This window comes from Vanacampus margaritifer, chromosome 16 (assembly GCF_051991255.1).
Source record: "Vanacampus margaritifer isolate UIUO_Vmar chromosome 16, RoL_Vmar_1.0, whole genome shotgun sequence".
Classification (NCBI taxonomy): Eukaryota; Metazoa; Chordata; class Actinopteri; order Syngnathiformes; family Syngnathidae; genus Vanacampus; species Vanacampus margaritifer.
The window spans coordinates 2,816,185-2,833,654 of NC_135447.1; the positions used below are offsets into that span (position 1 = coordinate 2,816,185).

The 17,470-nt window shown below is 46.7% G+C and overlaps 3 protein-coding genes across 16 annotated transcripts in view; 1 reads left to right on the plus strand and 2 right to left on the minus strand.

The window, feature by feature from the left end:
• The window catches only part of LOC144035828 (sodium- and chloride-dependent GABA transporter 2-like), a 28,957-nt gene extending 26,939 nt beyond the window's left edge, over window positions 1–2,018 (minus strand). For 4 of the 13 annotated variants that reach the window (XM_077545845.1, XM_077545837.1, XM_077545834.1 and 1 more), the window contains exons 1-2: window positions 1,676–2,018; window positions 1,489–1,577 (exon numbers count right to left, since the gene is read on the minus strand). The gene's annotated coding sequence lies outside the window, so the exon portion shown is untranslated. Of the gene's footprint in view, window positions 1–629; window positions 1,463–1,488; window positions 1,578–1,645 lie in introns of those variants that run through there. The other 9 variants (XM_077545844.1, XM_077545838.1, XM_077545833.1 and 6 more) reach the window with 5 other exon arrangements.
• LOC144035826 (von Willebrand factor A domain-containing protein 7-like) lies at window positions 1,558–9,281 on the plus strand. Its single transcript, XM_077545826.1, has 15 exons — window positions 1,558–1,906; window positions 2,352–2,624; window positions 2,713–2,806; window positions 2,866–3,000; window positions 4,009–4,195; window positions 4,292–4,467; window positions 4,538–4,650; window positions 5,809–5,925; window positions 6,011–6,220; window positions 6,312–6,444; window positions 6,540–6,692; window positions 6,770–6,859; window positions 6,975–7,246; window positions 7,315–7,611; window positions 7,680–9,281. The coding sequence occupies exons 1-15, from the start codon at window positions 1,727–1,729 to the stop codon at window positions 8,061–8,063; spliced, it is 2,814 nt and encodes a 937-aa protein (XP_077401952.1). The 5' UTR covers window positions 1,558–1,726; the 3' UTR covers window positions 8,064–9,281.
• Window positions 9,105–17,354, minus strand: coro6 (coronin 6). Of its 2 annotated transcripts, XM_077545854.1 has the most exons (11): window positions 16,431–17,354; window positions 14,543–14,758; window positions 14,111–14,233; window positions 13,531–13,660; window positions 13,284–13,462; window positions 13,079–13,198; window positions 11,447–11,551; window positions 11,010–11,155; window positions 10,872–10,929; window positions 10,559–10,786; window positions 9,105–9,685 (listed from the first exon to the last, which is right to left on the minus strand). In XM_077545854.1, the coding sequence occupies exons 2-11, from the start codon at window positions 14,738–14,740 to the stop codon at window positions 9,563–9,565; spliced, it is 1,410 nt and encodes a 469-aa protein (XP_077401980.1). In that variant the 5' UTR covers window positions 14,741–14,758; window positions 16,431–17,354; the 3' UTR covers window positions 9,105–9,562. The 2 variants fall into 2 exon arrangements, with proteins under 2 accessions (XP_077401980.1, XP_077401979.1); XM_077545853.1 differs by lacking the exon at window positions 9,105–9,685 and having other exon boundaries at window positions 9,907–10,786.
• Between the last annotated feature and the right edge of the window lie 116 nt (window positions 17,355–17,470).

The following is a 17,470-nucleotide window of genomic DNA, read 5'->3' on the forward strand; positions in this document are numbered from 1 at the left end:
TGTTTGTTTGTTTTTTGGTGAGGGGGGGGGGGGGGGGGTAATTACCTTATAAAGTTGAGCCTACATTTTTGTTCTAATAGAATTACACAAATGTACCAAATTATTGTTCCACCTGGGGGATGTGAAAACTTTGATTCTCGAATTTTTACACCCAACCCAGTAGCAAGCACCTTAATAAATAGTATGAAAATAACACCATTAATAGTGTAGTAGGCTGAAGTTTTCATTGAAAATGAGACAAAAGTTTTTTGTAATAAATGTTAATGATTGCGAGCCACTTTAACATGCAGTATCATAAACACTGACCTTAAATTGAGTTGTTTTTTTAACCTACTTAAATAATGATTTCATCAAGAGATTGCAAATATATATATAAAAAAAAATTTTTTTACCTAAATGAATGTTTGAAAACAAACAGCGCGTTAAGAAATTATCCATTCACGTATTGAAATCAAAAGTGTAACACAACTTACCGTATTTCACGACCATAAGGTGCAAGGCATGGTAAAACATTCGCTAGCTTAAAACATACGGTAGCATGCTTTCACGCTCACACATTTTTTTGAAAGGCAGCGGGAACAAAACGGAGTTCGGTTGTACTTAATTGACGTATTTAACAATGTACTCACGTTACTTTTGATCAATCCTCGTCCAAAAATCCCTCAAACGCCTTCGTCGTCTGTGTCCGAAATGAACAGCTGGGAAAGTTCTCCACCAAACACGCCAGGTTCCCTCTCGTTGTCGTGCCAAATTATATCCGCGGGTACAACGCATGTTTTTCAATAAACACATGAAAAACACACGTGCTTTTCAGTTTTAGAAACAATTTTTTGTTGTTGCGGAGAAACAAAAAGAAAAGCAAGCACTCGCTCGTATTTTGCAGTGAGTGGACTCTAGGTGCGTTCAATGACCACGTACGCAGTAGGAATATAAAAAAAATACACGTCAAAATGTAAAGTGCTTTGAGGGCCTTGTAAGGTGTAAAAGCACTACATAAATGAATTATCTTTTACTATACCATTCAGCCGCGTCAAACAACCGACACACCTTAAATACCAAGCCTTTGAAGTGCATATAAGTGCAATGGTGAGTAATGGCGGTATCGGTTGGGCAAATCCATGGCGAGTGGTCCACCAGCAGCCACCACCAAAGGCCAGAGACTTTTAGAAAGTGGAAAAGTGAACGTGTTTAATTTGTCTATTAGGGAATCGGGTTCCACGTGGTTGACCACCAACGGTCGGTAGATGAGAGGATTACCCTCACTCCTAACCCCAACCCTAGTTGTCTCTTTATGCGCAAAGTAATTCAACACTAAAAAACACTTCTGAAAGTTAACACGTTTGATAAAAACCTTCCCCCTCAAAAAAAAATAATTCGAGCAGTAGAGCATTCAAAAACAGAATCAAATAATCACACTTAACAATTAGGCATATAATCAAATCATCATGACATTGCGAGACTTGAAGCAAAGGTCAAAATTCTGCTTACCGGCGTCACCAGAAACTGAACAGGTTGAACAGGTCCTGCGTGACTTTGAGTCTTTCCCGCAGCAGACATACTGATGTCATTCTCGTGAACTGAGGAGAGAAGCGGCCACACTTTCAGCACACTCCTCTTCCAACTCATTGGAAGAAGAAAAACTCACGGCAGGTGACAATTAGGGTCAGTGGCTCACAGGTGACTCGGCAAAAGTTGTTGTTCCTCTTTTCAGACAGGTCAGGAAGACATGCCGTCTGTTTTGACGGTTTTGAGCATCCTGCTGCTTCAAACTGGAGCTCAGGGATTCGGAATTCTCCCGGGAAGTTCGAGGAGTCACCAGGAGATCACAGAGGAAGCCATTTTGAATGTCACCGTGCAGGCGTGCCGTGCGCAGGCCGAAGCCGAGAATAACGACTTCACCTTTCCTGTGAGATTTCCTTCTCAGTTCCTTACTGTTCTGACTGGAACATCACGTTTGTGTTTGTGTTGTTGGTTTATGTTAAAAAACACGCTGGGTTGGGTTCGTTGGTGTTTGGAAAATAATGAGACAAACAGTTCTCTTGCCTCCCGGGGTAGGTGGAGTTTATTTCGGTTATGGACAATTCCGAGCTTACTTCACAAGTCAAAATGGCGGTTTTACTCGGGGAAAACAAGCTCTCCGCTCATTGAATAGCGCTGGACTTTGGATCGGTGTCATTTCATTTGTGAGGATTATGTCTTGAAATGTAATTTCACCACGATAGCAATTAGACCAGACCTCCAAATCATAAGCCTCTAATAAAATTAACAAACCAAAAAAAAAAAAAAAAGAACAAATTGTCGCTTAAGATAAAGTACAAGTGACTAAACAAGACTCACGTGTGCGTGTGTAGGCGCAGCCATTCACCGCCACAGGCGTGGCCACGGCCTGCAGGGCCGAAAGCTCCGTCAAGAACTTCGAGGAGGCCATCACGTCCATCACAATCCGCAACATACGCGTGGACCTGGTCGAAGCGCTCAACGCCAGCTTCCACTTTGATGACGAGACCTTCGCCAGCGGTCGCAACATCATCACCACGGGCCTGCAGACGGTCAAGGCCAACAACAGGCAGCAAAACTTTGAGGCGGCCCAGGAAAACCTGGGAGGGATCCTGCACACATTACAGGTTGTCCTCCTCTTCTTTTCCTTCTTTTACCCGCTGCGTCTTTGTCTCACTTCCAATCAACTTTCTTCGGTTTGCCTTGAACCTGAAGGATTTTTACAGCCACAGTAACTGGGCGGAGAACGGCAATACATTTCCAAATTCCAACCTCATTCGATCCGACACCAGCATCGGCAACATAGCAGGTAAGCAAAGAAGAGATCATAGGAAGAAGCGCAGCTTAAAACGCCAACCATTACGGCAGGTGTGGACACGCCCACCTGCCGCAGCTGCGATGGGGACGACTGCAGCAACAACATCCTGGAGAGCATCACCCAGAACCAGATACTGACCACGGGATATTTTGGAATCATTCCCGTCATCGACACCAAGCCCAGCGGTAAATGATGCAACACATATACACAAAATCACCATCAGATTCATGACACATGCGCACCACCCAGTTTTCTTGCGTATATTAGTGAAACTCCGTTTATTCTAATTTACACCTGATTCAAAGGATCGGCTCATCAGCAAGCTCCGAGGGAGCCCGATAAAGATTCTGATCTTGCAAGACTCTGGCCTCGTTTGACACCAGCGCTCTATGGCAGAGGTCCCCAACCCTGGTCCTCAGGGTCCGGTATCCAGCCTGTTTTCCATGCCTCCCACAGCCAACACAGGTGATTCATATCATCAGCAATCTCTGGAGAAGGCTGATAATGATCTCCACCTGTGTTGGCTGTGGGAGGCATGGAAAACAGGCTGGATACCGGTCCCTGGGGACCAGGGTTGGGGACCTCTGCTCTATGGGATTTTGAGTAAACTCTTTAAGGGCACAGGTGTCAGAGTCTGGCATGTTTGTGAGGATTCTCTACTCCAACACACCTGATTCAATGATCAGCTGATGATCTTAAATATGAATCAGCTGTGTTGAACGTGGGAAACCTAAACATGCAGTACTCAGGCACTTGAGGACCGGACTTTGACACCACTGCTTTAGGGCGTTAAGGGCAATCAATTAGAATGTCAGCCCCCAAACTTTGTCTTTATCCTTATTTAAAAAGTTGATATTGTTCGATATTGCTAGTTAAGAACAGAAACTGACAATATGACAATGTTAATTATCAAAGATGTAAAGATAAGGGCAATATTGTGATATTAAAACTGCCACAATATCATCGTCGTCGGGTCACGATATTAAAAGCGGCTCATATGTTAAAAAGGTGAGGTTCTAATTCCATTTGTGCAGTTCCAGCAGCCTCTGGTGGTTAGTTTATTACTGCAGTTCAGTTTTAATTAGGCATGTTTTGGCCACTCGTGACAGGTTGCGCAATCCTGCATGATGAAATCTAAAAAAAGGAAGCACAAATCTGCTTTGTGAATGAGGCCCACATTACTTGTTGGACAGGAAAGTGCAGCCATGGAGGAGCCTTGGACGTGACCAGCAGGATCGAGCCCACCGGCGGGATCAACAAAGACACCTTTGATTCCGAGCACGGATTCCTTCACTCAACAGCGGCCGGTCTGGCCACATCGGCGACCAGCGAGATCCTGGAGAACATTCGCCAGGCGGCGGGAAATGTGCCCTTTCTCCAGTACGCTGCTCTGAGCGACGGCACAGAAACATGGACACACGGCGCGCACGCACATTTCGGCGCAGCGTAACGTAAAGCTCATCTCTCCTTAATCAGGATGTTGGGCATCACCAGAGGATCTGGGAACGCTCTGTGTTTCGTGATCGACACCTCGCAGAGTATGAGCGATGATATTGCGGCCGTGCAGAGCGCAACTTCCTCCTTCATCAACACCCAAGTGGGAACCGACAATGAGCCTTTGTTCTACATTCTCGTGCCCTTCAATGATCCAGGTACAGACTTGGGATGCAGACTGTTTTCAACTGTCACCGAAAAACAATACAAGACCTCTCTTTGGTTCAGGATTCGGGCCGGTGACCAGGACGAGTGATCCAGAGGTCTTCAGGGGCTTTGTTGATGATCTGACAGCAAGCGGTGGGGGAGATGAAGGGGAGTTGAGTCTCACAGGCCTTCGGGTACAGTCACCTACCTGAATTTTATTCTTCAAATCCCAGAACAACTTGATGACGCAGAAATGCGCCTCAAACAGGAAAACGCCAGGCGGAATTATGTACTTGGGAGCTGTGGTGGCCGGGACCATGTTTGTTGTTAACAGAACTCCAAAATGAATGGTACACAATCAAAAAACAGACATGGATGAGGGTTAGGGTTGACTTCCTCGAGACTGTATCTCATAGGCCTCATTATTCAACTTCAATTCACTTTTTAGAACCTTCCCATGACTCAATTGGAAACGACAATAATTTGCTTATTTCTGAAAGTGGGGGGAATTCAGGTTCCAAAATATTAAGGAGTCTGAGCCCCAAATCAGATTGAGGAAGCTGTTCCCCAAAATGGGAGCTTGACTCTCAGGATTAGGAACCAAAAGTGTTTGTGAGATGGCTTCAGTAACTTCCTAAGGCACTGTGAGGTTGTGAAAGGGACAGTGTGAATTATTTAGTGGCAAGCTAATGGAATATAATCATTTTGAAGCATGCGCACTATACTGGTCTCAGAGAAAAACTTCACAGCAGCTAACGATAGCGGCTAGCAAGAATTAGCTGGAGGCTGGAACAGCAAACAAGAATGGCTAGCGGAAGAAGCTAGCGAGAGCAAAGCTGACGGAGACAAGTGGTCGGAGCCCGAATGACGGGACTCAGCTACCACCACCTGCTGGCCCCAGCTGACACCCATTAGGTCCACTAGCTACAAGCACCGCCCGAAGCTAACTAAGTTCGCAAAGTTCTTCGGGTAGGTGTGTAAAGCAACGATGGCGGCTAAACATGTCAGCCTCCTGTTATACAATTAGCGATTACTGGAGTTATGATTATATGGAAACGTGTACACTGATGTGATAGAACCAATTTTTTTTTTTTGCATATTATTGAAATTAACAGTGTTTTTTTGGAATGAATGAATTATTAGGTCACCACTAGATGGCGCTAAAACCTAAGAAACTGTTTCTTAGGTGTAAATACACTGACGGAAGTGGTGAATGCTTTTATGTTTTATATTGAAGGTGAAAATAAACACGAACGAATGAATGAATACAGAAGAAATGTGACAACAATTGTGATTTACAAAATCACGAGGAGGAAAATTCACACTTTTGTCCTCTCCTTTTCCATGTCAAGTTGGCATTGACGAATGCTCCCCAGAGCTCGGACATCTTCCTCTTTACAGATGCGCCGGCCAAAGACCAAGACCTCCAGTCCACTGTAATCAGTCTCATCGAGCGCACTCAATCTATGGTGGGTGCCAAAATGGTCTCACTTTGTGCTGCTCTAAGATCCTCACCGACGATACATCACATCAAAGAGGTTTTTCTCCACACAGGTCTACTTCCTGATCACAGGAACACCGTCCAACAGTCGGCGGCGAAGGCGGCGACAAATTGACCGAGAGGTGTACAGCAGGATTGCGGATTCAGACATTCAGGTGTACAAAGACGTGGCCCAGGCAGCCGGAGGTCTGGTCGTAGAAGTGGAAAAGGACGAACTCTTGGACGCCACCAGCATCATCGGGCAATTGTCCAGCTCCTCTCTGGTAGCGCCGGCAAGATGGCGCCGACTTTGTCGCTCGGCTGCGAGTGGCACGTGTGTCAAGCTGAGCGTGTCTGATCGCTGACTTCTCTCAGGTGACACTTGTGCGGGCATCCCGGACTCCGGGCCAGAACGAAAACTTCAACTTCGTGGTTGACGAGACCACCAGCAACGTCCGACTTTTTATAACGGGAAATCCTACGAGCATCACGCTCACGGACCCTGAAGGTGAAACGCAAACTCAATACACACAACAACGGACGTGTTAACACCGCCGACAGCAATTTCTTAAATGGTATGCGTTGCACTTAATGTCTTTGCAGGCGATACGCTGATAATCCCCGACATGGGTGCGGATTTATTGGTCTCGCCTCCACAGTCGGTGGGAAACTTGCAAACTTTGCAGCTGAGGCCAAACGTGGGGACGTGGCAAATAGCACTGCTGGCAACAAATCCATACACGTTGAGGGCCACAGGTGAGTTCTCCGCCAATAGAATCTTAGGAGAAACGAGAAAATGTGCAATTGTTTGCTCAATCGTTTTGCTTTAAAAGGTCAGAGTCCCCTTGACTTCCTGTTTGACTTTGTGGAGTACATACCCTTAATGAACTCGTTTGATGTTCTCGACACACGTCCGTCAGCCGGTAGGAGAACTTCCTTTTCCACGCTGATCTCATTCAGTGGCAATGACGGCTATAGACGTCAATGGCACTGAATGACATGCCTGGCCGCCTTTCTAATGTGTCCTTTTCTTTGAAGGCACCAACGGCACCGTACTACTGAGAGTAACAGGCAGCAGCACGGCGACTGTAACTGAGGTCACTCTGGTGGAGTCAGCGGGGTCGCTGCAGATTCCAGGGGAGGTGGAGTCGCAAGGGCGCAGCAGCTACTTGGCTCGGTTCGAAATGGTTCCGTCGGTGCCGTTTGTGGTGCGTGTGAAGGGAAACGAGGTGGACGCCACCACGGGAAGAGCCTTTCCTTTCCAAAGGGAGGTGACAACCAGCTTGCGAGCGTCCAATCTAACTATCAGGGTGAGTGGTCGGCGCAGCAGGGTTCCAGCAGATCACATGACAAGATGGCTGATGTTATTGGTGTTCAGGCCGAAGCAGAGGGCAACCTCGTTCCCGGGACGCCGTTCTCAGTGCCTTTTTCTGTCATCGCCAATGGAATCAGAGGGAATGTCTCAATCCGGGTCACCACCAACAACCCGCTCTACAACGCCAGTGCTCCTAGTACTCTCCCGGTGGAGCCACTAGTCCGCGCCAACGGCACCGTGATGCTCTCGGTGCCGACCAACACGCCATCCGGCACCACCGTCAGCCTCGTCATCGAGGCGATGGGTCCCGAAGGCGAGGACGTCAACTACATTGTCCTCAGGATCTCCGTCCTAAATCCAGTTGGTGGCCTCGCCTTGTCACATTCCGCATGGCCAACATCCTCTGACCACTTCCTGTTTCCTGGCAGGTGACGGACTTCACAGCTCCCGTCTGCGAGTTGCTGAGCATCGTCAACTGCGCGCAGAACGGTAGCGAGCTCCCGTGGGAGCTGATGCTGCTGGTGAGCGACGGCGCCGAAGGGTCCGGCGTGGAGCGGGTCAGTCTCACTCGAGGCAACGGGACGCTGAACCTCAGGCCGGCCGCCGACAACCAGAACGACACGCTGGTGACCTACGACGCATTTTGCGACTCGCCCGATGTGGAGCTGCTGGTGGTGGACAACGTGGGCAATGTGGACACGTGCGCCTTCAACGCCTTCACCTCCGCGGCCTCAATCCTCGCTCCGACTTCCTTCAGCTGCGCTGTGCTCACTTTGGCACTTGCAGTCTTACACAGCTTGGACGTCTGCTAAAGTCCTGTGGAAAATTTTTCGCCAATGCCAATGGTGACCAATGCTTGAATAGCGCTAATGTGTGGCCCTTGGGGGATTCCCTTCCCTAGTGGCCGACATCAGTACTGCAGTTTCAAATGCTCCCAATGTTTATCATTTAAAGCGGAAGTCAACCCCCCCCCCCCCCCCGGGGGGGACAGTAATGTGAAAATACGGTATTCTGGTTAATATTAGTTAGTGGAATATGAGTTAGGCAGCAAAATCCAGCAGTTTTGAATCAACATCAGAAGGCGGCCATTTTGCCACTTGCTTTTGCGTGACAATGACATCACAATTGTTTTTTCATGTCTCAGGTAAAAGCAATCACAGCTCAGCTTCAGAAAACAGGCGAGTTGTGATTGGTCCTTGCCTGAGCCCTGAGCAACTGTGATGTCATCATCAGTCGACAGCAAGTGGCAAAATGGCCGCCCCCTGAGATGTATAAAAATGGCTGGATTTTGCTTCATAAGTCAGATTCCACAAATGTATTATTAATAAAAATGTCACGTTCAGACTAGTGAGGTCACATATAACATATTATTGTCATAAATGTTTAAGGTTGACTTTCCTTTTAAAGATTATTTGAAAAAAATATGAAAAAAAAATGCTTTTGCGTCCCAAAATGGACCCTTTTCCAAGAACTGCTTTCAACTGCTTTCATTTTATAAAACTATGAATTTGTCTAATTTAACTACAAAATGCTGCTGATTTGATGGAAATGTTGTATCACTGTAGTAAATAATCTGTGAAAAAGTACCTGCTGACCACTGAAGCCACATTACAACTTGTGAAGAACCTTTAGAGCAAAGGTGTCAAACCCATAACCCGGGGGCCAGATCTGGCCCGCCACATCATTTTATGTGGCCGCGTCGACTGCAATTGTCTTGTTAGTAACATTCCAAGCATTTTTTTTCTTACCATTCCACTTATATAAATAAAGACGACAAACCGAGAGAAACCATAATTACAATAAATGTTCAGCAAATTGTTGCAGGAGATGAAAGAAGTAAAATAAAATAAAAATTAAAAAAAAAAAAAGTCATTTATTTTGACATTGTGTCAACTCTTTCACACAACACAACATTTTGCTACAGATTAAACATATTTTTTCTCCTTTTAGTCTATTTACATTACGTTGTTGTCATGAAGGATTGTGAGATGAGCTGACTCAGCAAAATAAAGGCTTGTTACTTTTTCAAACATTTGCTGCTGTACTTTCCAAGTAGGAATCTTTTTGTCTCATTTCCTCCACGTTGTCAGTTTAGCGTGTCCCTCAAACCCTCAATCCTTGTCCCCGTTTGGACCAAAAGCGCTGAAAAGAGTTTTGACTCTGTCTGGGATGAAGGTCTGTCGTACGTTGTCGTACTGCGCCGCGGATTCTGTCCCAGCACAGCGTGCTGCGTCGCCACTGCAGCTTTGCACAACACGTCACAAGCGTCCATCAGGGCCTCTCCTGGAGGGGGGCGCAGGGGTGCGCCCCGTCAGGCCATCCCATTAGCATACTGGGACAGTTTGTTCTCCAAGTCACAGATTCGTTTCTCTTGGGACAAAACTGTCGCCTTCAGGTGCTGGATCTCCTCCAGCAGCCTCTGCAGCAGCTCGGGCTGCACCACCAGACGCCAGGACAGACGAGACAAGGACGCAAGGAGACAAAGGAGAGGAGGAGACAAAGGAGAGGAAACAGGCACATGACAAGGAGAGGAGGACAGCGACAGAAGGCAAGTTAGAAAAGAAGTCAAAGTTGAAGGTAAGACACTTGGTGCAAAGGATAGAGAAGGAGAAAATATATGAAACCGTGACGGCGCAAACATCCTTTTGCCTTCCTTTCATTCTGCTTGTTGAGCTATACCAGGGGTCAGTAACCTTTCCTAGAGAAGGAGCCATTTTAGGCTAAAAAAATGTGTCCGCAATTGGGCCGCAAAACATTTGAAGATTAGTCTTAGTCTAATTTACTAAGGACTCAAGAGCTACTAATCTTGCCAGCAAGTTGAATTCTCACAAACTCCGGCGAATGCATCGTGTACCGCTCCCGCTGATACGTTTGCAGCCGAGCTTTTTTAGGTCGGACCAATCAGGCGTCGTTTAGGCAGGACAAAACCAAATAAGCGCCGGTTTGGCGGATGGAAACAAACAAACCAAACAGGCGAATGGATGCTGCAGTTGATTATGTTCTCGCAGAGTTGCTCACCGTTTCCTTGTTGAATCTGAACAGTGAGAGGCGTTTCGTGCATTTTTAGCTGGTAAAGATGTCCGTGCTCTAATTATTAATTCATTTATAGAATATTTTTTCTAAAAAACACAAAAATGTCAAACACAAAATATATATATATATATACGCATATATTTTTCCCCACTAATTTTTTAAGCCATCCATTGGGAGCCACAGGAGAGGGACTAAAGGGCCACATGTGGCTCCAGAGCTGCAGGTTGCAGACCCAAGATCTATCTTGAAAACTGCCGCAAAGTGAAGGACTGACCGGCAGGCTGGCGGCATCACACGTGGACATGCTGCGGCGGGGGGCGGGCCTGGATTCCAGCAGGTTCTTCCTGGACATTTTGAGCTCGCGGCTCTTTGGCGGCACGTAGCCCTCCTTCATGGATATCAGCACGGGGTCTTGGTCGCGGCCCTCCAGCCACTCTTCGGGCTCCATGGCCGGCTCCGGCCCGGCCGTGTCCGGGTACAGGTCGTCCTGGAAGAGGTCCGACTGTCCCGCGGCATTTGAGCAAGTCAGCAAGCTTTATGGCAACTCATCACGAGCGATAGGCCGGATCGGGTAGGGCGGGACTTACTTTTCGGGGAACGGTCATTGTGATTGGCTCGCACTTCTTGTCGTGCAGCTTGTACAACCTTGGCGCAAATACAAGTATTGTGAGCCATGTGCAGAATCTGGCGGCGTTGTGGATCCGTCGCTAGCCGCGTGGCCTCACCTGGCGATCTCACACTTGCTGACGTCCACGCCCCTTTTGGGCATGAAGCCCATCCCCCGCTGCGGCTCTTTGCTGCTGAAGGTGTTGAGGTAGTGCACGTAGGGCGGCTCCTCGGTGATCTCAAAGTAACGGATGCTGCTGTCTCCCTGCACACGCACACACAATGCAGTCAAGCAACACATTGCATGTCCATATATATCACAAGGGCCAAAACCCAAGGCCCCGGGAGCCAGATCCGGCCCTCCACATCATTTGATGTGGCCCGCGAAGTCAAATTGTGTCCACTTCCTGTTTCTTGCTATGTCTTCACTTTTAACAGTAAGATATTGGAATCCATTTTTGTTACGCTCTTTTTTCAAAATAAATTGAAAAACTTCTTTTTTACTGGATTAACACCATAACTACGCCAGAAATATGTGTTTGGCACCCCTGCTTACCTTGCCGCATAAGTAGACCATGTTGGCATCTGGGTCGTAATACGGTAACAGGACGCCGTTACTCGTGTCCAACTCCAACAGTGCGATCGGCTCTTCAAAAGTGGTCTGAGGAAGATGAAGACTTCATTTGGAACCGCTCATATAGATGACTAATTTCACTCATTTCAACACCTTTTTTATTTTATTTTTACAAACAACATGGCTGACTTTTTTTTTTGCTGTTGCTCACATTTGTAGGCAACTGCGGTTCGAATGCATTTGCGTCCACGTTCAATACGTTAAATGCTTTCAACGTACTCGCAAATACGTTTGAACATACTCGCGAGTACGTTCAGACATACTTGTAGGCTAAATGCTAAAAACATATTTTCCCAGAATCTGCATGCACAAGTCAGTACTCAATACCCCGGGGCATTATGGGAAAATAATATGCTATGTTTTTAGCATTTAGCCACTAGTACGTTCGAACGTACTCACGAGTATGTTTGATTGCGAGTACTATGTTTGAACGTATTTGCGAGTACGTTTGAACATACTCGCCTGTTCTCCAGTATCTTTGAACGTACTCACAAATAGTTTTGAACATACGCGCAAGTACGTTCGAAAATACTTGTAAGCTAAATGCTAAAAATATAGCATTTTTTTTCCCAGAATGTTTTCAATACTCAATACCCCGTGGCATTATGGGAAAATAATATGCTATGTTTTTAGCATTTAGCCACTAGTACGTTCGAACGTACTCACGAGTATGTTTGATTGCGAGTACTATGTTTGAACGTATTTGCGAGTACGTTTGAACATACTCGCCTGTTCTCCAGTATCTTTGAACGTACTCACAAATAGTTTTGAACATACGCGCAAGTACGTTCGAAAATACTTGTAAGCTAAATGCTAAAAATATAGCATTTTTTTCCCAGAATGTTTTCAATACTCAATACCCCGTGGCATTATGGGAAAATAATATGCTATGTTTTTAGCATTTAGCCACAAGTACGTTCGAACGTACTCACTAGTATGTTTGATTGTGAGTACTATGTTTGAACGTATTTGCGAGTACGTTTGAACATACTCGCCTGTTCTCCAGTATCTTTGAACGTACTCACAAATAGTTTTGAACATACGCGCAAGTACGTTCGAAAATACTTGTAAGCTAAATGCTAAAAATATAGCATTTTTTTCCCAGAATGTTTTCAATACTCAATACCCCGTGGCATTATGGGAAAATAATATGCCGTTTTAAGCATTTAGCCTACAAGTACATTTGACCATACTCATGAGTATGTTTGATCTTATTTGCCAATACGTGCGAACGTACTCACGAATACGTTCGAATGTACTCACGAATACGTTTGAACGTACTCGCGAGTTCGTTCAAACGTACTCGCGAGTACATTCGAACATACTTGTAGGTTAAATGCTAAAACATTGCATATTTTCCCATAATGTATATGCGCAAATCACAACTCTGTGGCATTATGGGAAAATATGCCATGTTTTTAGTATTTAGCCAACAAGTACGTTTACTTGCGAGTAAGTTTGATGAAAATGTTTACTCCACATTGGCAATTCCACGCTTCCGTACATTTGCTTCTACACATGCATAGCATTCATTTATTTGAAAGTTGAACGTACTGGGTCCCAGAGTCCGAGCTCCCTCTGGCTCATCCTGGTAAATCCTGTGGTGAAGATGTTCCCGTCTCTGGTGAAGATGGCCCTCATGGGTCGGATGCCCTCGTGAGGAGCCAAGCGTTCCTGGGGGGGGGGGGGGGGGGTGGGGGTCAGCGGCTCGCGTTAGCAACGGCCTCGCCGGCACCCTCGCTCAAGTCGGACCACTCACCGCCACCACCTCGGCCTTGCGCGGGTCGCAGACGCGCAGGCGGCGGTCCTTGCAGGTGGTGCAGAACAAGCTTCCGTTCCTGTTCCAGCTGATGCTGTAGATGAGGTCGGGGTGGTCGTCCATGGAGATGAGCGGCTCCCCCGTGCCCACGTTCCACACGATGATCAGGTTGTCGCTCCCTGTGAAGGGAAGGACGCGTTCGCACAACTCTGCATGGATGGTGTGCACGTTTGTGTGTGTGTTGTACCCGCAGTGAGAAGTATGTTGCGCGTGGTCGGATGCCAGCTGACAATGCCGACACGCTTGGAGTGGCCCTCCAGTACCACAATGGGCTCCGTGAGGGGGCGTACCAGCGAGTGATCTGGAATCTGCCACACCTGCAGATGGCGCAATAACACAAACAAACAAAAAATGCCGTTACGCACGTTCAGAGGTGGCAAATACAAGTCCAGGAAGTAGAAATCCTGCCACAGTCTGGCTTTAGCCCCTGATGCTAGCTAGCAGGTAAACGAGCATCATGGGAGCTAGCTAGCTAGCTAGCAAGCACCTGGGGCTAAAGCCAAACTGTGGCAGGATTTTTACTTTCTGGACCTGGATTGGCCACCTCTGTGCACGTCACATTCCGATTTGTGGCCCACAAACACACACACACCAACGTGTTTGTCTTACTATCTTAGTGGGAACATCCCATTGACATTTGACATTTCCTAGCCCCTTACCCTCACAACTGACTGCCTAACCCCAACTAAAATCAAGTCTTGACCCTCAAAAAGAGGTCAGTTGACAGTTCAACCGGAAATATGGAAACACAATCAGCTGCTGGTTACCATGGCGGTGCAGTCCTCCGAGCCGCTGGCCAGCACGTTATCGTCATGGGGACACCAGTCGATGTCAAGGACGGGTCCAGAGTGTCCGATGACCAGAGGGTAGTTTTTGTCCACGCGACCCATCTACAGAACACACCACTACCTCAGATGAAGTCCACGAAGGTCAAAACTCCTCATTACAAGGTCATGTGTCCTACATTTATTTGTATGCTGCATGTCCACCATGACACCCCATTTGTGTGCTGTGAACATGTGTATCAACATTACTAACACACACACACGAAAGAAGAGTATTTATAGCCGAGTGATGAGGCACTGCAAGGGGACTTTTCCACGTGTCATGAGGGTGCGAGACAGCGGGAGCTTCCTGGTGTCAGGGGAAAATGGCAACACTCAATTTTGGGGCCCGACTCTCGGAAACTGTGCACTGACCTTTGCGAGGGGGATGACCAGGAAAGCTCCGCCCCCGCTGGACTCCACAATGACGGCCAGGAACTTGGGGTTGACGGCGCAGAAGGAGCTGTCCCACGTGACCTTGGAGACGCGGATGTCATCGTAGCTCTGATCGGCCTTGACGCTCTGGCCGAAGACGTGGCGGAACTTGCTCTGCCGCACGATGCTGCGACTCATGGCTGCAGGGGGCGGAGACTGAGGAGGGGAGGAGGTCACAGACAACAAAACTGTTCAAAACTTCGCTTGGGATCGCCAAAAATGCATTTTCACTGCACGTATTGAGCTTCTTTCAAGAGCTTCAATGGCGGTTGCATGTTCAACGTTCCATGGAGACAAACAAAGGACATGCGTACACCGCGGCAGTGATTCTTTGTGCCGGGGGAACTCGTGTGCCATGAAAACTCATCAACTGTGACGCCATAAATGATCCAATTAGAATTTATTGGCTCTACATTTATCGCCTTTGGTGTTTCATCTGGAAAGTGACAGACAGAACAGCTAAATGCTCAGGAGATCTCCATCTGGTGCCATTCAGAAGTAAAAGATTGGGCTTAGCTAAATAAAGTCGGGAGAACAAAACATACGGCAGACAAACGGAGCACATACGCTAGACAAATGAAGGACATATGCTAGTCAAATGATTAAATGAAGGACAAACAAAAGACCGTACGCTAGCTCGGCAAATGTGGACGTACGCTAGACAAACGGAGGACGCATGCTCCTTTGTTGCGTATAAGTGGTACATTGCCATACAAGTGTATTTTGCTCCTTGGCCACAAGGGGTGTTATTAAACAGTCATGCAGACAAAAATGAAGAGTTTCACAACTACTGGAAGAGATCCAATGAACTGCTATAATATTTGCTTTTCAAATATCCCTTGCTTCACCCATTTTAAAATGGCTACCCAGATGCTATTCCTTAGCCTGTCTACCGTGTTTTCGGTTATGGGTTAGCATTAAGCTAGCAATCTTTTGCGGTTTGTGCAATTTAGTTACATGCCGTTTTTAGGCACGCTCGCCCTCGCACATGCCCTGACGACCCCAAATTTCTCACTCCAACCTTCACTTATTTTTTTTGACTTTGGTGCCCTTTGACCTGTTTTGTCTCTATGTTGTGTAAACTGTCCGAGGCGCCAAGCGTTAAAGATAGTCGTGAGGATCAGCGCCTGTTACAAGTTGAGATATTAATAGACGATTGTCACTAGTGCACATTGACCTCAACACAACAAAAACACGTCACGCAGGAGGTCTTCTGTGGACTAAAACGAGATCGATGAAAGCGTCCTAAAGACATTTGCTGGCTCCCAACGACTTTGCACACAAGCGTTCACTCATGTGTGGCAGCGAAGTGTTTTGGAAGACTTAACAACAACATTCATCAAACATTGCACATGTCAGCAGCTTTGGACGGAGTTTTGCATGAGATCACATTTAAAAATAATAAGAATAATATTCACGTTGGAAGAAAAGCCTCAGGTAATGAGGTTGCTCCTCCCTCGCCCCGCGCGCGCGAGTGCCCCCTTCCTAATTTAGACATGCTGGTACATGGTCACACCCCCCCCCCCACCTACCATGCCAGACCTTCGTCCTAAATAGTCCCGGGACCGAGCCAGTCCACCGTGGTGCGTTCACGTCCACGCGCAACATCATACCATGCAATGCAAGACCTTCCTCGCTAGTTTAAAGTGCGGTCATGTCATCACAAAAACAAAACAAAAAAGTCGCAGAGTCAACAGTTGCTCATCAAGACCCCCGACGGGGCAAAGAATAACTCGCAACGTAAAGATATTCATTTTTTGCCACGGGTTTGTCTACTGACTGCGACGCACGCGCACGCGCAGGCAAATGCGAGTCACGAGGAGCTCACCTCACGCTTTGGGGACTGGGGAGACCCCTCAACCCTGACTGCTGTGGTTCTGGTTCTGGTTCTGGTTCGCTGCCTGTCGCGGGTCGGCTGAGGCGACTGCGTGAGTCCTCCCAATACAAAGACAGAAGAGGGGGCAGAGGCGGGCGACGAGAGAGGACGATGGCTGGACTGGGGGGTGGGGGGGGGGGTAGTGTGGGGGTGGGGGGGGGATTGGGTGACCGTCTATTTTGGAAGCAGCTTCTTGTGTTCGGGGAAAGGGGACGTCACTGTTCGCAAGCCTGCAGGCCTCAGCTGCAAGATGTTCTTGTTCCGTCCGGCAGCAGGTCAGCAATAAGTTACATGATCAATATTCCTGCATGTGATAGTCGACTCAAATGACCTCATTTTTGGGACTGTTTTCTACAAAATGACCCAGAAAATGTTGTCCAATTGACCCAAGTACTGGATTTGTCCCTTTTTGACCCAACTGTTTTGAGAGTGTTTCACTGTGTTGTATTAAGTTGCATTGCTTAAGGCATTTTTTCTTCATTAACTCATTCACTGCCATTGACGCCTATAAACGTAAAAATAATAATTTGAACTATTTCTATTAGTTTAAAAATTTTCCCCACTTTTGTTAAACCTAGACATTTTGTTTTTAATCATCTTTTTTTCTTTTAAAGAAAAGAGTATTAAAAATTAGGGGCGTAAGGGAATTAATTTTTTAAATTGTAATTAATCGCATGACTTCAATAGTTAACTCACGATTAATTACAAATTTTATATCTGTTCTAAATGTCCAATATTTTTTTCTCTAGGTTTTCATACTCTCGTTAACAAAAGTGTGTGTGTGTGTGTGTGGGGGGGGGGGGGGGTAATGTTAAACTAATAGAAATAGTTCAAATGAATTTTTGACGTCTAGAGCCGTCAATGGCAGTGAATGAGTTAAAATGTATTTATACTTTATTTTTTGGGAAAGCCATTATTCATTGAATAATTTGAAATTGATTGAAATCAGACTATTCGAGTAAGGTGCACTTAGCGAATGGTGATTTTTTTTT